We start from the raw sequence: 24,104 nt of genomic DNA on the forward strand, positions 1-24,104 counted from the left end.
TGGACTGCATTGGCTGCCGATTGGTTTGCAGACACAATTCAAAGTGTTAGTTATGACCAGTGATGGGCTACCAAATTTTTTACTACCACACGATGGGCGTACATTATGCAGGACGCCTGCATTTTCTTTCAACATCTTTCAGTGCAAATTGGGTGCTCTGGGGTGGAGCTCCATTTTCGCTACCCCACTGCGTTCGCCCCCTGTCTGGGCAGCCGCCCACCCTTGGTTATGACCTATAAAGCCCTACATGGCATCGGACCAGACTACTTGCGAGACCCCCTTCTGCCGCATGACTCCCAGCAACCAGTCAGGTCCCACAGAGTTGGCCTTCTCCAGGTCCTGTCAACTAGACAATGTCGTTTGGCAGGGCCTAGGGGAACAGCCTTCTCTGTGGTGGCCCCGGCCCTCTGAAATCAGCTCCCCCCCTGAGATTTGTGCTGCCCTAGCCTCCTCACCTTCTGTAAGAGTCTAAAGACTCATTTATGGCACCAGGCTTGGGGCCATTAGACTCTAGCCCCCTGGCTGATGAATGACATGTATGTTGTTGTTGAGTAGCTATGATTGATTTTTAATAATGGGGATTTTAGTTTAGATTAGTGGGTGCGTATTAATTGAAAAGTATTAATTTTCAAAGGCTACCTTTGAAAAGTGTTCGGAAACTTCAGATCGTGCAGAATGCAGCTGTGAGAGCAATCATGGGCTTTCCCAAATATGCCCATGTTACACCAACACTCCGCAGTCTGCATTGGTTGCCGATCAGTTTCCGGTCACAATTCAAAGTGTTGGTTATGACCTATAAAGCCCTTCATGGCACCGGACCAGAATATCTCAGGGACCGCCTTCTGCCGCATGAATCCCAGCGACCGGTTAGGTCCCACAGAGTGGGTCTTCTCTGGGTCCCGTCAACTAAACAATGTCGCTTGGCGGGACCCAGGGGAAGAGCCTTCTCTGTGGCAGCCCCAGCCCTCTGGAACCAACTCCCCCCAGAGATTAGAATTGCCCCCACCCTCCTTGCCTTTCGTAAGCTACTTAAAACCCATCTCTGCCACCAGGCATGGGGGAATTAAGATTCCTTTTCCCCCTAGGCCTTTACAATTGTATGCATGGTATGTTTGTATGTATGTTTGGTTTTTTATATTAAGGGGTTTTAATTCGCTTTTAGTATTGGGTTATTATTGTACACTGTTTATGATTGCTGTTAGCCGCCCCGAGTTTTCGGAGAGGGGCGGCATATAAATCCAATAAATAAATAAATAAAATTGTATTTGAATTGCATTGTTTTTTTAATATGTTGTGAGCTGCCGCAAGTCCTTGGAGGGGCGATATATAAATCCGATAAACAAACAAACAAATACATAAACAAACAAACAAATAGCACAGTCATGTGACATGGTGCTTTGCAACCGTGTCGTTTAGCAGCCGAAATTCCAATCCCAGTTGCCACCCTAAGCTGAACATCTGTATCTTCTGCCATTCCACCGATGCTCCGATACGAAACCTGGAAGGGAATTCTCAAGCCACGGAGAACAAGGCAAGAAAAGAAAAAACCCTTTCGAATGAAAGAATCCAGTGGAGAAATTGCATAAAAGTCCCATTTTAGTACACTATCAGTATGAAGGGCTTTGCACGGCCTGGTTTTAGGGGGACTAATATGGAACAACACAGCCCATCGAAAGGACGGACAGGCAAAGCCTCAAAACACGTAGAGTGGTACCTCTACCTAAGAACGCCTCCACTTACAAACTTTTCTAGATAAGAACCGGGCGTTCAATATTTTTTTTGTCTCTTCTCAAGAACCATTTTCCACTTACAAACCCGAGCCTCCGAAACTGTAACCGGGAAAGGTGGGGAGAAGCCTCCTTGGGGCCTTTCTAGGAATCTCCTGGGAGGAAACAGGGCCAGAAAAGGCGGGGAGAAGCCTCCATGGGGCCTTTCTAGGAATCTCCTGGGAGGAAACAGGGCCAGAAAAGGCGGGGAGAAGCCTCCGTGGGGCCTGTCTAGGAATCTCCTGGGAGGAAACAGGGCTGGAAAAGGCGGGGACAAGCCTCTGTGGGGCCTCTCTAGGAATCTCCTGGGAGGAAAGAGGGCCGGAAAAGGTGGGGAGAAGCCTCCATGGGGCCTCTCTAGGAATCTTCTGGGAGGAAACAGGGCCGGAAAAGGCGGGGAGAAGCCTCCATGGGGCCTCTCTAGGAATCTTCTGGGAGGAAACAGGCCCGGAAAAGGCGGGGAGAAGCCTCCATGTGGCCTCTCTAGGAATCTCCTGGGAGGAAACAGGGCTGGAAAAAGCGGGGAGAAGCCTCCATGGGGCCTGTCTAGGAATCTCCTGGGAGGAAACAGGGCCGGAAAAGGCGGGGAGAAGCCTTTGTGGGGCCTCTCTAGGAATCTCCTGAGAGGAAACAGGGCCAGAAAAGGCGGGGAGAAGCCTCCATGGGGCCTCTCTAGGAATCTCCTGGGAGGAAACAGGGCCAGAAAAGGCGGGGAGAAGCCTCCATGGGGCCTCTCTAGGAATCTCCTGAGAGGAAACAGGGCCAGAAAAGGCGGGGAGAAGCCTCCATGGGGCCTCTCTAGGAATCTCCTGGGAGGAAACAGGGCCTCCACCCTCCCTGTGGTTTCCCCAATCACACACATTATTTGCTTATACACTGATTCCTATGGGAATCAATGGCTGTCTGTCTTCCCTAATGGGTTTGCACGCATTATTTACTTTTTCTACTTAAGAACCTGGTCAGAGAAGAAATTAAGTTCATAAGTAGAGGTACCACTGTATGCTGTAAGAGCTTCCTAGTTGTGGGCATTTCATGTTCACATTGCCGCTGCTAAAATAACTCTCTTTTTCACCAAACACCTAGAAAACAATTTACGAGAAAGATCTCAAATACATCAAGTGAGAAAATTTCCTTAAGAAAGACCAACGTCCCCTGCAGCTTTCTTTATGACAAGCAAAACTGAAACGCATTTACTGGAAGCAACTGTTTAGCTGTCCCTCGGTCGTATAATTTAGATCTGCTGCAGGAAACCATTAACGTTTTGGGGTCAACCGTTCCTATGAACCTAAAAATGCTGGCTTGAGAACAAACTCCCGGAGCCAAAACGTGGCAGCATTTTTTTTTTCCCCCCACAGAGGAATTTACTTGCTTTCAAACCCCAGTGGCAGTTTTTGCAAAGCAGGGATTTGGGCAGCTTGCCAAGCAGGGCAAGGAAAAATTGTATAAGCTGAAATTCCCGAGGCAAGTCTGGTGATGAGACAAAACCAGAGGACCACCCCAAAGAGGGTGGCTTTGAGAATCAGCGCAGGAGATACTGTTTGTACTGCGGCGCAGTTCAAACAAGGCAGATTTAGCACAACAAGAGTCGTCGGCGTGTTTTCTTATATAAGACCCATAGGAATAAGCAGAGCTCTTTGGCACCACTCCTGCCCGTTTCAATGAGGTTCTGTGCCAACGGGCTTTGTTCCTTCCCACTAACGGGAGGGGAAATGTTTGTGTTTTTCAAAACTTTATCCATGAGAACACCTTTGAGCCACCACTGTCGAGCCAAAGTGTGCAATAGGGTTGATATTCCTGGAGGGGTCTGTAATATGGTAAATGATTTAGCTTTACTAGATAAATGGTCAAAGCAATGGAAACTGCAGTTTAATGTTTCCAAATGTAAAATAATGCACCTGGGGAAAAGGAATCCTCAATCTGAGTATTGCATTGGCAGTTCTGTGTTAGCAAAAACTTCAGAAGAGAAGGATTTAGGGGTAGTGATTTCCGACTCAGAATGGGTGAGCAGTGTGGTCGGGCGGTTGGAAAAGCAAGTAGGATGCTTGGCTGCATAGCTAGAGATATAACAAGCAGGAAGAGGGAGATTGTGATCCCCTTATATAGAGCGCTGGTGAGACTAAATTTGGAGTACTGTGTTCAGTTCTGGAGACCTCACCTACAAAAAGATATTGACAAAATTGAACGGGTCCAAAGACGGGCTACAAGAATGGTGGAAGGTCATAAGCATAAAACGTATCAGGCAAGACTTAATGAACTCAATCTGTATAGTCTGGAGGACAGAAGGAAAAGGGGGGACATGATCGAAACATTTAAATATGTTAAAGGGTTAAATAAGGTTCAGGAGGGAAGTGTTTTTAATAGGAAAGTGAACACAAGAACAAGGGGACACAATCTGAAGTTAGTTGGGGGAAAGATCAAAGGCAACATGAGAAAATATTATTTTACTGAAAGAGTAGTAGATCCTTGGAACAAACTTCCAGCAGACGTGGTTGGTAAATCCACAGTAACTGAATTTAAACATGCCTGGGATAAACATAGATCCATTGTAAGATAAAATACAGGAAATAGTATAAGGGCAGACTAGATGGACCATGAGGTCTTTTTCTGCCGTCAGTCTTCTATGTTTCTATGTTTCTATGTTTCAAAGTCTATGGATTCGTGGATTCTGGGAAAGGGCGGATCCCGCAGTCTTTTAAAAGACAAGGCTCGATCCTATGCGGATCGGACAGCGAGCAACCCTACCTGTTAGTATGTCTTGGTGCAGCTAGGCTGCGAGACCTTCGACATACGTAGAGCAGAGTTTAAGGTAAGTGTGTGGATATGTGATACAGCCAGTAACGACACAGACTTAGTATGCTAAACAAGTATTATTTACATATACAGTAGTACCTCGTGATACGAACCCCTCGTCATACGAACTTTTCGAGATACGAATCTGGGGTTCGGAATTTTTTTGCCTCTTCTTACGAACTTTTTTCACCTTACGAACCCACCGCCGCGAACGCCGAACCCGGAAGTTTGGCAAATGTTTGGGGGGCTGCTGAAAAGCACCGCCGACCGTCTGTCACCTCCCGAAACAGCCGGGGGTCTTCTCGGTGTTCTCTCGAAAGCCGAACCCAGAAGTTCGGCAAAAGTTCGGGTTCGGGGTTTGGGAGGCTGCTGAGAAGCGCTGCCGCCCAGCTGTCACCTTTGCAGAAGAGCCGTGGAGCTGCCAGCTGGTCGGGAGGCTCAAACGGGTTTAGGAAAGCCGCCTGAAGCCTGGGGATGCAGAAAAATGGCCCAAGGGGCCAATCGGAAGTTTGGAAACATAGAAACATAGAAGACTGACCGCAGAAAAAGACCTAATGGTCCATCTAGTCTGCCCTTATACTATTTCCTGTATTTTATCTTACAATGGATATATGTTTATCCCAGGCATGCTTAAATTCAGTGACTGTGGATTTACCAACCACGTCTGCTGGAAGTTTGTTCCAAGGATCTACTACTCTTTCAGTGAAATAATATTTTCTCACGTTGCTTTTGATCTTTCCCCCAACTAACTTCAGATTGTGTCCCCTTGTTCTTGTGTTTATTTCCCTCCTGGACCTTATTTAACCCTTTAACATATTTAAATGTTTCGATCATGTCCCCCCTTTTCCTTCCGTCCTCCAGACTATACAGATTGAGTTCATTAAGTCTTTCCTGATACATTTTATGCTTAAGACCTCCCACCATTCTTGTAGCCCGTCTTTGGACCCGTTCAATTTTGTCAATATCTTTTTGTAAGTGAGGTCTCCAGAACTGAACACAGTATTATTCCAAATGTGGTCTACCAGCGCTCTATATAAGGGGATCACAATCTCCCTCTTCCTGCTTGTTATACCTCTAGCTATGCAGCCAAGCATCCTACTTGCTTTTCCTACTGCCCGACCACACTGCTCACCCATTTTGAGACTGTCAGAAATCACTACCCCTAAATCCCTCTCTTCTGAAGTTTTTGCTAACACAGAACTGCCAATGCAATACTCAGATTGAGGATTCCTTTTCCCCAAGTGCATTATTTTACATTTGGAAACATTAAACTGCAGTTTCCATTGCTTTGACCATTTATCTAGTAAAGCTAAATCATTTACCCCTAAATCCTTCTCTTCTGAAACGAAACAGAAGTGGAACTGCCCTACTGCTACTTCCCTTCAGATAGTTGCAACTAGGCCTCGCACACTTTGGCCCCTTTCTTTGCAGCCAGGAAGGTTTTTCTAAAGGCCTCTGTAGCTGATAACAGAGCTCCAGATCGATTCTCAGGAGGCTTTCCTGAAGCTTGCGGAGAGCGAAAACAGCCGAAAACAATGCTGAAAATCAGCTGGCCAGCACACGCATGCACACCGGAGCTGGCATTGGTCAATGCCTTGAGTGACCTCAGATGTGGTTCCACCTGCACCTGTGGCACACATGCTACAGGTTCACCATCACTGTATTAGAGAATGAGCAGGAGAAAGTTCAGCAGTTTTGCTTGTTTTCTGGAGTTTTGTTGGTGGGTTAAAGAAGTGGATGGGCTAAAGTCACCACCACCACCACCACCACCACAATCCAGTCTGATTTTTGGGGTGATATCATTTCTGGAGAAAATGAAGTACAGTGGTACCTCTGCTTAAGAACTTAATTCGTTCCGTGACCAGGTTCTTAAGTAGAAAAGTTTGTAAGTAGAAGCAATTTTTCCCATAGGAATCAATGTAAAAGCAAATAATGCGTGCAAACCCATTAGGGAAGAAATAAAAGCTCGGAATTTGGGTGGGAGGAGGAGGAGGAAGAAGAGGAGGAGGACAGTCGCTGATGAAGGAAGAAGGTGAGGTGAGGGGAATCAAAAAAATCCAAAACTTTAAGGCTTAAAAAAAAAGAGGGACTCTGAGGCAGCGAGGAGGAGCATGCGCCTCCCGTACACCCGGCGCAAGGCTGTTTCCCATGCCCTGCGCCAGAGAGAGAAACCAGGGGGGGTTCTGTCGAGCTCTCTGGTAGAATCCTCCCGAAAATGCACAGATACAATTTCAGACACACACACGTTTGAAAATTCAAAACAATGTTCTTTATACCGAAAATGCAAATAAACAGAGCACTCTTTTTGTATAACAAAGAGCACTCGTCTCCAAACAAACTGGTAATTTGTACAAGTCCCTTATCAGTTCTGAGATACTTAGCTTGCAGCTGTGAGGCCATTCACAGTCCTTCTTCTTTCACAAAGTGAAACACACTTTGCTCTGGTTTAGTTTTAAAGCAGGGGAAAATCAGCACACAAAGGTCGAAGTCAGCAAGGCAGGCACGAAACACAAGGATCAGATAATCCTCCACAATGGCGAAATCCACAGGCTGATATTTATAGCAGCCTCACTAATCACCACAGCCCCACCCAACCACAGGTGGCCTCATTTTCTTTGATAATAATCTCTCAGTTGTTGCTGCCTATGCATCGCTCTCCGCATTCGTGGCTGTATCATTAACTCTTGTTCTGAATCCAAGGAGGAGCTAGATAATTGATCTCCTTCTGAACTGTCTGCCACACTCTCCTCCTCCCTGTCACTCATGTCTTCTTGATCAGTGGAGCCTTCACCAGCAGATTCCACCGGGAGCAAAACAGGCCTGCGGCATGTGGATGTCTCCCCCACATCCACAGTCTTTGGGGCAGGAGCTCGGCCAGAGCTAACCACAACAGGGGGAATGGCAGGAAACTGGCTGGGCCTTCGTGCTGCTCTCAAACTTCCTGGGAAATTTTTCCGGGCTCAGGTTCTTAAGTAGAAAATGGTTCTTGAGAAGAGGCCAAAAAATCTTGAACACCCAGTTCTTATCTAGAAAAGTTCTTAAGTAGAGGCCTTCTTAGGTAGAGGTACCACTGTATCTCTCCACCCTTCCACCTAAACTCGCTTCAGGCCTTTTGGGGGGCCTTAAAAACCTGGCTTTCCCTTCTGAATTTAGAGCTGATTTGTTTACACGCTGTGCTCTGCGATGAATTGAGCAATTGGTTCTTTTTATCTGGCATCTTTTAATCCTTTTCAATGTGTATGTTTTTGTTTGTAAGCCTTGTGGGCTGCCCAGAGTTTAATTGTTGAAGATGGGCGGCCGGATAAAAGTTGCAGAAGGAACAAACAAACAAACAAACGCAGCATAATAAAATTGTTCTACTGCCACGTTTCAGATGGCGTCTCTGTTTCTTGTTACAGATTTTAATCTTATGGAGCTGTGAGAAGCCGCCTCCACAGACGTGGCCCCCAACCACAGTCCCTGTGACTGTCATTTTAAGCAGCAGCAAGGTAATGGATATAATTTATTTATTCATTTTGTCCAATACACAATAATACACAATGAAGGTTATCGAGAATATAGTAGAGAAGAAATACGAGATATAGGAGAGACTATAGGACAGGGGACAGAAGGCACTCTAGTGCGCTTATGCACGCCCCTTACTGACCTCTTAGGAATTTGGAGAGGTCAACCGTGGACAGTCTAAGGGTAAAATGTTGGGGGTTAGGGGATGATACTATAGAGTAAGGAGTTCCACGCTTCGACAACCCGATTACTAAAGTCATATTTTTTACAGTCATGTATATAAATATTATTATATGTGTCACATGTTTTTGCTGAATTTGAAAATTAAAGGAGACTAGGATAGATCTATTTTGGCCTTATTTTGGCCTCATCAGCTAGCCATACCCTCACTGGGACTTGATATATTATTATACCTTTATATGCCACAAATACGTACTTGACAAAACAAATAAATAAATAAAAAATAAAAATAAATAAACCATCGGAAATTTGTGTTTTCTGATAATCTTAGGCAAAATCTGTGAAAGAGACATTCGACCCCCAAAGGGGTCACGACCCACAGGTTGAGAACCGCTGCACTAGACCAAACTAGCTCTCCTATATCTTTACAATGAAAGTATCATTGATCCACCTGACATTGATTCATGTCTGATTCTTCCTTGAAAGGATGACACTATCTTGTCTCTTCTCCTGCAGGTCAGCGAACGGTTTTTGCCTTATTCTGCTATTGGGACGGATGCCGTGTTGAGCCTTGATGAATATACCAGCCTTTCAACCAGCGAGGTGAAAAAGTTCTCCAGAATCTTTCTACTTGTGTTGTGGCCATGGACCTTGGATACAGGAAGGGACATATTACTACTTGAACCAAAGGTCCTCAAACTATGCCCCACGGTCTGGATACGGACCACTGAAGCCCTTAATCTGGGCTTTGCGGAACCACGAGGCTGCCCTGCCCACACCATCCCACTTATCCACTGGCCCCCACCTGTCTTCTGGGAATATTGGAGGTGAAAACGGGGCGTGCGGAGGCCTTGGGAGGCCAAAAATGGCCCCAGTTTTGGTGGGTAGAGTGGTTCTGGAGGCCTTGGAGGCCAGAAATGGGACATATAAAGGCCTCGGGAGGCCAAAACTGGCCCCATTTTTGGTGGGCAGAATGGTTCTGGAGGCCTTGGGAGGCCAAAAATGGGATGTGTAGAGGCCTCGGGAGGCCAAAACTGGCCCCATTTTTGGGTGGCACAGTGATTCTGAAGGCAGAGGCCAAAAACGAGCTTGTTTTTGGCCTCCCCGGACTCCAGAGAGGGAAATATACACACACTTACATTCTCACACACACCAAGGCAGCCGCATCCCTTCACTAACCTGCTTTCCACCCCCAGGAGCATAACAAATTAAAGTTTAATTTGTGTGTTGTTAAATGCAGGGGTCTCCAACCTTGGCAACTTTAAGACTTGTGGACTTCAATTTCCAGAATTCCTCAGCCAGCTTTTGCTGGCTGAGGAATTCTGGGAGTTGAAGTCCACAAGTCTTAAAGTTGCCAAGGTTGGAGGCCCCTGGTTTAATGGACTGCTAAATTGGCCACACCCACCCAATCACATGACCACCTACCCATGCCCACCCAGTCACATGACCAACTAGCCACACCCACCCAGCTGTTCAGGCCTACACAACAATCTAAGAGAACGTGAATTGGCCCCCTGTTTAAAAAGTTTGAGAACCCCTGACTTAAACGCAGGACAAAGCCTAGAACCTGGACAGTTGAGAAACTGTCTGTCCACTGCAACTATCTTGGTTCAGAGGGGCTTAGGGATCCTTGAGAAATTTTATTTTCCCTTTCTCAAAATATATACATCTTACCTGTTTGAAAAAGCATCTGTTGTACGCCTAGATATCTATGTGTATGCACAGTAGCTTAAATGATTTAAATTTAAATTGGTTTTACTTTCTCGGCGACCCTCGTATAGCGATGTTTTTAGTTTGCAAAAACTAATTAATGCAATATTTTTTTTAAAAGTTTGAATCTGTTTTCCTCTTCTCTTCCTTACTTTTTAGGTTGACTTTGCCTTTGTTGTATGGAGAACATTCCCTGACCGGATTGTGGGATTTCCAATGCGCAGCCATTTTTGGGATGCGGGCAAAAACCAGTGGAGCTACACTTCCAAATGGACCAACGAGTTCTCTATGGTTCTCACCGCAGCAGCATTCTACCACAGGTACCCTTCCTGACCTAAGCACATCCTTAAGTTGGGAAGAACCCATTGGGACAATGAAGGCCAGTTCCTGTTCTGTTCAAAGCCCTTGGAGCGAACCCCGACTCAGAAATCGCTTATTTTATGATCAAATCCAAGCACGCATAATGAAACGCAGGCTTAAAATGGCACATAGAAACATAGAAGATTGACGGCAGAAAAAGACCTCCCGGTCCATCTAATGTGCCCTTATACTATTTTTTGTATTTTATCTTAGGATGGATATATGTTTATCCCAGGCATGTTTAAATTCAGTTCCTGTGGATTTACCAACCACGTCTGCTGGAAGTTTGTTCCAAGCATCTACTCTTTCAGTCAAATCATATTTTCTCCTGTTGCTTCTGATCTTTCCCCCAACTGACTTCAGACTGTGTCCCCTTGTTCTTGTGTTCACTTTCCTATTAAAAACACTTCCCTCCTGAACCTCATTTAACTCTTTAATATATGTATTTAAATGTTTTAATCATGTCCCCCACCCTTTCCCTTCTGTCCTCCAGACTATACAGATGGAGTTCATGAAGTCTTCCCTGATACGTTTTATGCTTAAGACCTTCCACCATTCTTGTAGCCCGTCTTTGGACCCGTTCAATTTTGTCAATATCTTTTTGTAGGTGAGGTCTACAGAACTGAACACAGTATTCCAAATGTGGAAGATTGAAGGCAGAAAAAGACCTCCTGGTCCATCTAATGTGCCCTTATACTATATTTCCTGTATTTTATCTTAGGATGGATGGATGTTTATCTCAGGCAGGTTTAAATTCAGTTCCTGTGGATTTACCAACCATGTCTGCTGGAAGTTTGTTCCAAGCACCTACTATTCTTTCAGTCAAATAATATTTTCTCGTGTTGCTTCTGATCTTTCCCCCAACTAACTTCAGATTGGGCCGCCTTGTTCTTGTGTTCACTTTCCTATTAAAAACACTTCCCTCCTGAACCTTATTTAACTCTTTAACATACGTATTTAAATGTTTCGATCATGTCCCCCCTTTTCCTTCTGTCCTCCAGACTATACAGATTGAGTTCATTGAGTCTTTCCTGATAGGTTTTATGCTTAAGACCATTTTTGTAGCCCGTCTTTGGACCCGTTCAATTTTAGCAATATCTTTTTTTAAAATGAGGAGTTATCTTTGTCTTTAGACCTAACTGTAGTCTATGTCCAGGAAAAACTCCAAAAACTCAGCCTTATCTGCATTCCTTAGATCAGTGTTTCCCAACCTTGGCAACTTGAAGATATTTGGACTTCAACTCCCAGAATTCCCCAGCCAGCGAATGCTGGCTGGGGAATTCTGGGAGTTGAAGTCCAGATGTCTTCAAGTTGCCAAGGTTGGGAAACACTGCCTTAGATAAAGTCCATTCGATATTTAAGCATGTGCACTTGCTCACCAAAAGCTTCCCAGCACAGCATCCAACAGAGAATGTATTTTACTGAAGCAGAAATCATGATTTTTAAGCCTTACAGCCTCACGTCTCTTCCATTGAACAACGTTGAATCTCCACACCCCATTTCCCACAATCCTTTGCCTTTATACATTTCTGCAGGATTCTTCCTTTTTTGTTTGCCCACCGCTGCGTTTTTCTTCCCCAGATACTATCACAGCCTCTTCAGCAACTATTTGCCTGCCAAACTAAGGAGCTTTGTTGACCAGATTGCCAACTGCGAGGACATATTGATGAACTTTCTGGTTTCTGCTGTGACCAAACTGCCCCCCATCAAAGTCACCCAGAAGAAACATCTCAGGGAGAGCCCACCTCAGCAGGTAGGCAGACACGGATGGGAACCAAGGGGGCAGAGGCGAAATAGGGAAGGGATTTGTTCTGCTTGGCCGGCTGGCCACCCAAATGAGGCAATTATACAAACACACACACTCAAAAGATTGAAAAAGGAAAAAGGTTTCTTTACACAATTCGCTTAATGCCACAGCAACAGCAAGAGGATTGCTACTTTATGAGTCCAAGGTTAAGAGTTAATGACTCCAGACGACAACAAAAGTCTTTCTGGCTTACGTCAGCCAATTACTCACTTAGCTTGAGTGTCAAAATTCCAAAAGTGTCCAAAGGAAAAACGAAACCACGAAGCGTCGATGTCTCTTAAATCTGAACGATAAATTCCCACGCCTTCCTCAGCCCTTCCTTTTTTAACCCTGCTGCGGGTGACTTTAGGTCAATCACCAGGAGACTGTGAGTTCTAGCCTTGGCTGAGGCATAGAAACTGAGTAACTGGTCCAATCACCAGGACAGTTTGAGTTCTAGTTCTCTCTTAGGCATGATTGCTGAGCTACTGGTCCAATGACCAAAAGAATTTGAGTTCTAGTCCCACCTTAATCAAAGCTGACTAGGCGACTTTGGGCCAGTCGCCCTCTCTCAGCCCAGCCCACCTCACAGGATTGTCGTTGTGTGGAAAATGGGAAGAACCAGGGTTATAATGTACAGTGTTCCCTCGATTTTCGCGGGTTCGAACTTTGCGAAAAGTCTACCCCGGTTTTTCAAAAATATTAATTAAAAAATACTTCGCAGGTTTTTTCCCTATACCACGGTTTTTCCTGCCCGATGACGTCATGTGTCATTGCCAAACTTTCGTCTGCCTTTAATAAATATTTTTTAAAATAAACTTTAATAAATAAACATGGTGAGTAATAATCTAAATGGTTGCTAAGGGAATGGGAAATTGCAATTTAGGGGTTTAAAGTGTTAAGGGAAGGCTTGTGATACTGTTCATAGCCAAAAATAGTGTATTTTTTAGCTTAAAATTGTAATTGGATTGGTGGGTATTGGATTTGTTATTATGTATTGTTTTTATCTTGTGAGCCGCCCCGAGTTTTCGGAGAGGGGCGGCATATAAATCCAATTAATCTAATCTAATCTAATTTACTTCCGCATCTCTACTTCGCGGAAATTTGACTTTCGCGTGCGGTCTCGGAACACATCCCCTGCGAAAATCGAGGGAACACTGTATATTGAATTATTTATCCAGTAATAAAAATGGGATTTTAAAAAAATCTACCCTAATAACGATGCTCGGTCTCTCTTCCTTGTCTTCTCTCCGTTTCCGAAGCTCCTGAGAAGTGGACCCCCATCCAACAGCAGCCTACATTTCGCTCAACGCCAGGAGTGCGTCAATCACTTTGCTGTCTGGTTTGGCTACATGCCTTTGGTGCATTCGCAGTTCCGCTTGGACCCGGTGCTTTTCAAAGATCAGGTCTCTGTGCTACGGAAAAAGTACCGGCAACTGGAGAGGGACTAACTTTAGCGACGAAGCACACTGCTGCTCTCTTGGAGAAGAAGACACCAGCCTTGCTGGACTCACCGCTTATTCTAGGCCAGGGGTCTCCAGCCTTGACCATTGTAAGACTTGTGGACTTCAACTCCCTGAACTCTGGGAGTTGAAGTCCACAAGTCTTAAAGCGGCCAATGTTGGAGACTCCTGGTCTACGCCGTTGGCGCTATTGCCGGATTTTGGGCTGGGTTTACTGCATCGACGCCTTTTGAACTTTGGATACTAAAACAGTGGGAATTGTCACTGGTAGCCAGGGGTGGTGCCAGATGAATGTTCAGTCTTTATTGGGTTTTACCAGTATCAATAAAGTTTTGCAGAAAACAACTTTTTCTTCTATTTTTTTTCCTCCAGAAAACAAATTCACATGTACCGTACTTTTCAGAGTATAAGACGCACCTTAGTTTTGGGGGAGGGAAATAAGGCAACAAGGCTTCTGCCTCCTGTTCTGTCGGGCTCTCTGGCAGACTTCTCCCAAAAATTCACAGGTACAAATTCCAGACACACACACGTTTGAAAATTCAAAACAATGTTCTTTATAATGAAAATTCACTTAACCTAAGCTCTCTTTTGGTATAGAAAAGAGCACTTGTCTCCAAACAAACTGGTAATTTGTACAAGTCCCTTATCAGTTCTGTGATACTTAGCTTGCAGCTGTGAGGCAAGTCACAATCTTTCTTTCACAAAGTGAAACACACTTTGCTCTGGTTTAGTTTCAAAGCGGGGAAAAATCAGCACACAAAAAGTCAAAGTCAGTAACGCAGTCACGAAACACAACGATCAGATAATCCTCCACAATGGCCAAACCCACAGGCTGCTCTTTATAGCAGCCTCACTAATTACAACAGCCCCACCCAACCACAGGTGGCCTCATTTTCTTTGATAATAATCTCTCAGTTGTTGTTGCCTATGCATCGCTCTCCGCATGCGTGGCTGTATCATTAACTCTTGTTCTGAATCCAAGGAGGAGCTAGATAATTGATCTCCTTCTGAGCTGTCTGCCACACTCTCCTCCTCCCTGTCACTCATGTCTTCTTGGTCAGAGGAGCCTTCATCAGCAGATTCCACTGGGGGCAAAACAGGCCTGGGGCATGTGGATGTCTCCCCCACAGCCACAGTCCTCGGGGCAGGAGCTCGGCCAGAGCTAACCACAACACCCCGTTATGCGGCACTCGGGATTCGAACCATTGAACTGCAGACTTTTCTGATCGACAAGCTCAGCATCTTAGCCACTGAGCCACCGCATCACTTGCCATAAATATATAAATTGAACAGATGAATGAATGAAACTGGTGAGATTTCCCCTTTGCCACCTACGTTTTGTTTTGTTGTTCTCTTTACAAATTGGAACATTTCCAGGAACTTCTGTGCCACATCCATCCAAGTGTTTATTTTCTTAGAATGCTTATGAGATCCATGTGGGTCCCATAGGTATACAGTGTTCCCTCGATTTTCGCGGGTTCGAAGTTCGCGAATAGCCTATACCATGGTTTTTCAAGAAATATTAATTAAAAAAATACTTCGCGGTTTTTTTCCTATACCACGGTTTTTCCCACCCAATGATGTCATATGTCATCGCCAAACTAATAATTTTTGCAAATAAATAACAAAAAAAATAATTATTGTTAATAAATAATTATGTTTATAAATATCAGGATCACTAAGTGTCTTATTCAATGGTGAGTACCAGTAATAATGGTGAGTAAATGGTTGTTAAGGGAATGAGAAATGGTAATTTAGGGTTTTAAAGTGTTAAGGGAAGGCTTGTGATACTGTCCATAGCCAAAAATGGTGTATTTACTTCCGCATCTCCACTTCGTGGAAATTCGACTTTCGCGGGCGGTCTCGGAACGCATCCCCCGCGGAAATCAAGGGAACACTGTACAGTACTTAGAAATAAAAACAATGTCAGTGGCTGATGTTTAGCTTTGTGGCACATCAGTTTCCTCATTATTATGTTTCAATAAATATTATTTAGGGGAGAAAAAAAATATAACATGGAATCTATTGGGTCAGGAAAGACGAGAGAGGCCAAACAACGATATTTGCAGGCATATTCCTGCTTCTAAAACATCACATTGTCAACTTCATAATTTCTTTTGGCAAAATATAAGCCAATATCTAGTATCTCGAAATTGAACGGACTTATCTTTTCCAGGACCTTACAGGCTCAGGCAGATGGGAAATTACCAGCTTAAACTGCGCATGATATTTTGAGCAAACTGAATACCAATCTATATTTTAAAATAATGGTTTTCCACGCATCGTTTTAAAGGAGTTTAAAAGCACATAAGACCTTTTAATGCAACAGCACTATCTCACAATATCATTCACTCCTCCACTCGAAACAGAATACCCTAAGAAAGCAGACTATCAATCCCTGGTCTTGAAATCTTAGAACTAAAGTCGCCTAAAACACAATCTAAGTACTGCCCACAAGATCATATGCTGCAACATTCTACCTGTCAATGACTACTTCAGCTTCAACCGCAACAACACAAGAGCCCGCAACAGATTCAAACTTAATATTAACCGCTCCAAAGTTGACTGTAAAAAATATGACTTCAGCAACCGAGTTGTCGAAGCGTGGAACTCATTACCTGACTCAGTAGTGTCAGCCCCTAACCCCCAACATTTCCCCCTTAGACTCTCCACGATTGACCTCTCCAGGTTCCTAAGAGGTCAGTAAGGGGCGTGCATAAGTGCACCAGTGTGCCTTCCGTCCCCTGTCCAATTGTCTCTCCTTATCTCATTTATCTTTTCTTCCTTTCATATATCTTCTCTATTTTTATATCTTTTCTTCTATTCATTTCTTCAGTTATATTACTACATATCTATTCTCTTCAATGTGTATTATGTATTGGACTAAATAAATAAATAAATGAAAAATAAATAAATAAATAAAATTTAATTTCTTAAGATCCTGCATCTAGCTGCATAGTCAAAAATTTAATCCCTGGCTTCTCAGCTTCTTGAAGGCTTTCAGTATTTTTGTGGCTCTCTTAAAAAGGCCATCAATTTACCCCTTCTGCTTACTCATGTGATTTTTCTTAATAATAGCCTCTTATTTGGGGGTTTTCTTACTTTTCCAGATTTGAAAATTGTCCTTGGCTCCTGGACATGGTAAATAAATCACACGGTTCTTAAATATTAAAATAAAATTGGATAATCAAACCAAGTTAAAAAGGTTTCCTTTCCTTGATACCCTGCCCATTTTCCTCCATCCCCATCGAAGGATCTTGGGCAGAATTCACAATTATCTCAATTTATACTTCGAACCCTTAAATTAGATTGGAAGGAAAAGAGAACCAAGTTCATCCCTGCAATCATCCATGAAAATTAATCGCTTTTGTACTGTTACTACAGGGGGTGGACAAAAAAATGGAAACACTTGACTTTTTGGCATCATAATGTTTGAACATGTTCAAATCAATCAAAACTTGACATATGTAATTTTTTAAAATTCTTTTATTTGATATGTTTTTTTAAACGCCTTTTGCTGCATAAATCCCAGCGACCGATTAGGTCCAACAGAGTCGGCCTTCTCCGGGTCCTGTCAACTAAACAATGTCGGGTGGCGGGCCCCAGGGGAAGAGCCTTCTCTGTGGCGGCCCCGACTCTCTGGAACCAGCTCCCCCCAGAGATTAGAACTGCCCCTACCCTCCTTGCCTTTCGTAAACTCCTCAAAACCCACCTTTGTTGTCAGGCATGGGGGAACTGAGATATCTCCCCTGGGCCTATACAATTTATGTATGGTATGTTTATAGGTATGTCTGCTTAAAAATGGGTTTTTTAAACTATTTTAAATTTTAAATTGTATATTATTAGATTTGTCATGAATTGTTTTATTGTGTTGAGAGCCGCCCCGAGTCTTCGGAGAGGGGCGGCATACAAATCTAATAAATTATTATTATTATTATTATTATTATTATTATTATTATTATTATTATTACCTTTTTTTAAAACAGAAATTTAAGGAAATTGGTTATAACCTTCTAGAAATGGCAGACCTCTCAGACTTTCAAAGAGGCCAAATTGTTGGTGCTCGAATGGCAGGCGCTAGTGTAACAGAAAGTGCCCAAATGTTTGGCATTTCAAGAGGTAAAAATAATCAAAAGTAATGACTGCTTTTGAAAGAGAAGGGAAAACGTCCTCAGCCAAGCACAGGTCTGGTCGAAAGTCGAAGTTGTCTGAGAGAGACCGTCGGACTCTACAGCAAATTGCTAGAACGGATCGCAAGACCGCAGCTCCTAAAATCACTGCAGAGCTCAATAGACACGTACAGAACCCAGTTTCCACAAAAACTGTTTGAAGGGAGCCTCACAAATCTAGATTCCATGGAAGAGCTGCAAGGTGATTCCATTTTTTTGTCCACCCCCTGTATTTATCAGCAATGTAGACTCTCGGATATGGGCAGCAAATTGATCTAGTCCAGGGTTGGGTTCTACTTACCTTCGCCACTGGTTCACATCACGATGTTTCATGTGCGGTCGCTCGCCCCCCTCACATGGGTGCATCCCCTTGTGCAATTTCACTTCTGTGCATGCTCAGAAACATAGAAACATAGAAGTCTGACGGCAGAAAAAGACCTCCTGGTCCATCTAGTCTGCCCTTATACCATTTTCTGTATTTTATCTTAGGATGGATCTATGTTTATCCCAGGCATGTTTAAATTCAGTTACTGTGGATTTACCAACCATGTCTGCTGGAAGTTTGTTCCAAGCATCTACTACTCTTTCAGTAAAATAATATTTTCTCATGTTGCTTTTGATCTTTCCCCCAACTAACTTCAGATTGTGTCCCGTTGTTCTTGTGTTCACTTTCCTATTAAAAACACTTCCCTCCTGGACCTTATTTAACCCTTTAATATATTTAAATGTTTTGATCATGTCCCCCCTTTTCCTTCTGTCCTCCAGACTATACAGATTGAGTTCATGAAGTCTTTCCTGATACGTTTTATGCTTAAGACCTTCCACCATTCTTGTAGCCCGTCTTTGGACCCGTTCAATTTTGTCAATATCTTTTTGTAGGTGAGGTCTCCAGAACTGAACACAGTATTCCAAATGTGGTCTCACCAGCATTCTATATAGCAGGATCATAATCTCCCTCTTCCTGCTTGTTATACCTCTAGCTATGCAGCCAAGCATCCTACTTGCTTTCCCTGCCGCCTGACTGCACTATTCACCCATTTTGAGACTGTCAGAAATCACTACCCCTAAATCCTTCTCTTCTGAAGTATTTGCTAACACAGAACTGCCAATGCAATACTCAGATTGAGGATTCCTTTTCCCCAAGTGCATTATTTTACATTTGGAAACATTAAACTGCAGTTTCCATTGCTTTCACCATTTATCTCGTAAAGCTAAATCATTTACCATATTACAGACCCCTCCAGGAATATCAACCCTATTGCACACAGAAGGTAGATTCATCCCAAAACAAGCTGAGGAGTTGATCAGCTGTGCTTCAAGTGAAGAAATAAGGGTCAGTATTAACCCGGGAGTAGGGTGGGGAGTGGGAGGCCTTTTTTCAAAGCAGAGAACGAGGAGAAGCCATTCAAATTTGCAAAAATTCAGAAAAAAAGATAGTGGTGCGCAGGTGGGGTTTGTTGCTCCCACGACTTGTTATGCCGGGATTCACCTTACGAGCCCCAATTAAGTCTGAAGTGTAAATTCAAACACACTGTTGTAAAGTAAACAGAGTCAGTTTATCAAAAGAAAAATATTGTACACACGCGCTTTAAATCAGCCAAATGTGCTCCCCCACCAAACCACAAGCCTGGAATGTTGTGAACAGCAAAAACAAAAGCAGAGCAGATAAAGGCAGCTGTGAAGGCATCACAGCCAACCCCCTTCAAGAGTTCTCAAGCTGTACTTAACTGTGATATAGTCAAAAGGTCCTGGTAAATCCTGAAGCAGTTCAAAATCAAGCAGCACTCGTCTCTCACCAAATGGTTAATCTCCCACATCGAGAGGCAACAACGCTGGCAATTTATCAGCAACCTCATTAGCCTAATTGCCCCAGCCACAGGTGTTCTCCCTTATTTTCTATAATATTTGCACAGTTGTTCCCTTCTTCGGGTCCAAAGATGGGCTACAAGAATGGTGGAAGGTCTGAAGCATCAAACGTATCAGGAAAGACTTCATGAACTCAATCTGTATAGTCTGGAGGACAGAAGGAAAAGGGGGGACATGATCGAAACATTTAAATATGTTAAAGGGTTAAATAAGGTTCAGGAGGGAAGTGTTTTCAATAGGAAAGTGAACACAAGAACAAGGGGACACAATCTGAAGTTAGTTGGGGGAAAGATCAAAAGCAACGTGAGAAAATATTATTTCACTGAAAGAGTAGTAGATCCTTGGAACAAACTTCTAGCAGACGTGGTTGGTAAATCCACAGTAACTGAATTTAAACATGCCTGGGATAAACATATATCCATCCTAATATAAAACACAGGAAATAGTATAAGGGCAGACTAGATGGACCATGAGGTCTTTTTCTGCCGTCAGTCTTCTATGTTTCTATGTCGTAAATCTGTGCCTGCGAGCATCTATGAATCCCTCTTCCTCTGAATCTAATGATAATTCACTAATGGGGTCATTAGCTAATGGTCTGCCTGTAACTACCCCATCATCCGAACCTTCTTCACTCCCAGAATCTGCCCTTGACAAAGAGTCCTCGCTGTCTGAAGCTGTTGGCAGCAAAACAGGTCTCTGATAACGTGAGGATTTTCCCAAACCCACCCCCACAGTCCTCAGAACAGGAGGTGGCTCAGAGCCAACCACAACACTACCGGTGCACTATGCATGCAGTGCCACATCTCTGGTGCGCACGCCCGTGTCCCCTCACAAGATTTTGCTTCTGTGCATGCGCGAGAGATTTCACCTTTTTTTTTTGCTTCTGCAAGTCCACAGAGGCAAAACGTTGCTAAAATCTTGCACGCACGCGAATCCCCTTATAAAATTTTGCCTCCTGCGCATGCACAGAAGCAAAATCCCACTCAGACATATATGCTCACCTGAGACGCGGAAATGCGCCCTTGGCTCAATTTTCACTACCATTGTGATGACTTAGGAAAGTGAACCCAAGAACAAGGGGACACAATCTGAAGTTAGTTGGGGGAAAGATCAAAAGCAACGTGAGAAAATATTATTTTACTGAAAGAGTAGTAGATCCTTGGAACAAACTTCCAACAGACGTGGTTGGTAAATCCACAGTAACTGAATTTAAACATGCCTGGGATAAACATATATCCATCCTAAGATAAAATAGAGGAAATAGTATAAGGGCAGACTAGATGGACCATGAGGTCTTTTTCTGCCGCCAGTCTTCTATGTTTCTATGACTTCTCCCCATTCTATCGCTGTTTTCTCACCTTCAATCGTCTTCATTTTTATTTCCATAAACTGTAAAGTGCTTGGTTTGAATGTGTTTGTTTCAATTTGGGTGCCACCCAGTTCCACCCAACTCTGGAATTTGGTTTTGCATGAACCTACTCACTGTGGTTTGTCCATTGTGTTTGGAAACTTGGCTTTGCAGGGAGATGGTTTACTTCTTTTTTAGAATAGAATAGATTTTTTATTGGCCAAGTGTGATTGGACACACAAGGAATTTGTCTTGGTGCAGATGCTCTCAGCGTACATAAAATAAAATATATAATGATTGTCATAGGGGTCAAATAAGCAATGAAGAAGCAATATTAATAAAAATCTTAGGATACAAGCAACAAGTTACAGTCATACAGTCAACATGGGAGGAAATGGGTGAAAGGAATGATGAGAAAAACTAGTAGAATAGAAGTGCAGATTTAGTAGAAAGTCTGACAGTGTTCAGGGATGTGATGGCGTTCAGAAAAAAACTGTTCTTGTGTCTAGTTGTCTTGGTGTGCAGTGCTCTGTAGCGACGTTTTGAGAGTAGGAGTTGAAACCATAGTTCCCTCTAAGCTGAGCAGTGAGCAATCGCTCACTTAAAAATCATCATCAACTCAGAGTTTTCCAAACCTGCCCAGAAGCCAAGAGGGAAAGAGTGAGAGGGAAGGAGAGAGAGAGGAAGAGAGGAAGAGAGAGAAACAGATAGAAAAAAGAGAGGAAGGAAAAGAGAAAGAAAAAGAATGGGAGTAAGGAAGAGAGAAAGAAAATCAAAATCTAGTTTGAAACTAGCTCAACTATTTACCGTAAGTGGCATTTTGATATTGATAGAGTTGCCCTATTATGAGCTCACTGTTATAGACACACAGTACAGTATTTTATTTTGAAATTCTCTGAGGCAAAACAGGGTGGGTTTTTTGTTTGTTTGTTTGTTTGTTTATTTATTTATTATTTCTGTGCCGCCCAGTCCCGAAGGGACTGTCGCTCAGACACTATACTTTTCCGCCCAGCGCAAAAAAAAATTAGAGGGAACACTGGTTGAAACAATTTGTGTCCAGGATGTGAGGGTTCAGTAAATATTTTCCCCGCCCTCTTTTTGACTCGTGCAGTATACAGGTCCTCAGTGGAAGGCAGGTTGGCAGCAATTGCTTTTTCTGCAGTTCTGATTCTCCTCTGAAGTCTGTGTCGGTCCTGTTGGGTTGCAGTTCTTTGATAAATCACAGTTTGTCAATGGCTTAGCATTTTTCTTTTTGTGATGGGAATTGACCAGCTGTTTAGTTGGTGGGCTGCTCTATTGTCCCAAGACCAGAAACCACACTACAACCACCATTGGAATGGTTTGCACATTTGAAATGAAGCCCCAACAAATCACAGCATCATGGCTTAACATGACATTCAGAGCTAGTCGTTATGACTATACAGATGTGCTGACTGGAGATAATAGCTCTTACAGTTTGGGACTCTGGAGATGACCAGAATGGGGGGAAGTCAACATAAGAGATTAAGAACCTGAATTTGGAAGTTATTGCTAATACTATCAGCATTGGGAAAAGTGGGAAAAACTGTACTTCTTCTCAAATCCATATAATTATTAAATTAATCCCTGAGTAAGCATACTAATGAAACAGAGTAGCAGATCTCAATACATAATACCAGAGGTGGGCTGCTAAGGTGGAACACTTACATGTGCTCGCCCCCATGGCTCTGACTGCTAGCAGAGTCCAATGCAATTCTGCTACTGCACCTGGGCAGGTAACAAAATCATGCGCGGAGAAGCAGGTGTGTTTTGGCATGTTTTTTGCTTCCGCGCCAGCGTTCCACCTTAGCAGCTGTTTAAATAAAGGACACTGATAGAGCACAACCACATATTCAATATTGTTTTAATCAATGTAATCATATGGAATTGAGGACCTGTATACGAGTCTACGGAGAGGGGCGGCATACAAATCTAATAAATGAATAAATACTGCACGAGTCAAAAAAAGGGCGGTGAAAATATTGACTGACCCCTCGCATCCTGGACACAAACTGTTTCAACTCCTGCCCTCAAAACGTCGCTACAGAGCACTGCACACCAAGACAACTAGACACAAGAACAGTTTTTCCCCCAAACGCCATCACTCTGCTAAACCAATAATTCCCTCCCACTGTCAAACTTTTTACTAAGTCTGCACTTCTATTTCTACTAGTTTTTTCTCATCATTGCTGTCACCCATATCCTCCCACTTATGACTGTAACTTGTTGCTTGTATCCTAAGATTTTTATTAATATTGTTTCTTCATTGCTTATTTGACTCTTGTGACAATCATTTAGTGTTGTGCCACATGATTCTTGACAAATGTATCTTTTCTTTTATGTACACTGAGAGCCTATGCACCAAGACAAATTCCTTGTGTGTCCAGTCACACTTGGCCAATAAAGAATCCTACTTGTAATATTAGATTTGTATTATATATTGTTTTCTATTGTTGCTGTGAGCCGCCCCGAGTCTGCGGAGAGGGGCAACATACAAATTTAAAATAATAATAATAATAATAATAATAATAATAATAATAATAATATTCTATTCCATTCTATTCTATTCTATATTGAATATAATCTAATACAGGTAAATTCTCAACTTACGACCACAATGGCGCCCAAAAGTCATGTCACTAAGTGAGTCAGTTGCTGAGTGTTGCCCCATTTCTCGCCATAGTTGTTATGTGAATCACTGCGGTTGTTAAGTTAGTAACCCGGTTGCTAAGCGAATCTGGCTTCCCCATTGACTTTGCTTGTCCAAAAGGTCACAAAAGTGGATCACATGACCACAGGACACTGCGACCGTCATAAATATGAACCAGTTGCCAAGCATCCGAATTTTGATCATGTGACCATGGGGGATGCTGGAATGGTCATAAGTGTGGAAAACAGTCACAAGTCGCTTTTTCCAACACTGTTGTATCTTTGAACGGTCACTAAATGAACTGTTGTAAGCTGAGGACTACTTGTAGGGTTGATCACAATTTCAAAGCCATTTTTAATATGGCAGCACCTACCAGCCTTTTGTTCTAAGACAGTAGTTCTCAACTTGGGGGTCGGGACCCCTTTGGGGATTTAAGGATGTTAGGAGCTTTTGATCATGTCTGTATAGCCTGAAGGACAGAAAGGAAAGGGAGA

The 24,104-nt window shown here is 43.2% G+C and overlaps 1 protein-coding gene across 1 annotated transcript in view; it reads left to right on the top strand.

The window, feature by feature from the left end:
* EXTL1 (exostosin like glycosyltransferase 1) overlaps window positions 1–13,904 on the top strand; it is an 81,246-nt gene extending 67,342 nt beyond the window's left edge. The window contains exons 7-11 of the mRNA XM_070763802.1: window positions 7,955–8,044; window positions 8,757–8,843; window positions 10,110–10,270; window positions 11,892–12,063; window positions 13,359–13,904. Coding sequence (XP_070619903.1) covers window positions 7,955–8,044; window positions 8,757–8,843; window positions 10,110–10,270; window positions 11,892–12,063; window positions 13,359–13,547 — 699 coding nt within the window. The 3' untranslated portion in view covers window positions 13,548–13,904. The remainder of the gene's footprint in view (window positions 1–7,954; window positions 8,045–8,756; window positions 8,844–10,109; window positions 10,271–11,891; window positions 12,064–13,358) is intronic.
* Window positions 13,905–24,104: the final 10,200 nt, after the last annotated feature.

Source organism: Erythrolamprus reginae, chromosome 11 (genome assembly GCF_031021105.1).
Source record: "Erythrolamprus reginae isolate rEryReg1 chromosome 11, rEryReg1.hap1, whole genome shotgun sequence".
NCBI lineage: Eukaryota > Metazoa > Chordata > Lepidosauria > Squamata > Dipsadidae > Erythrolamprus > Erythrolamprus reginae.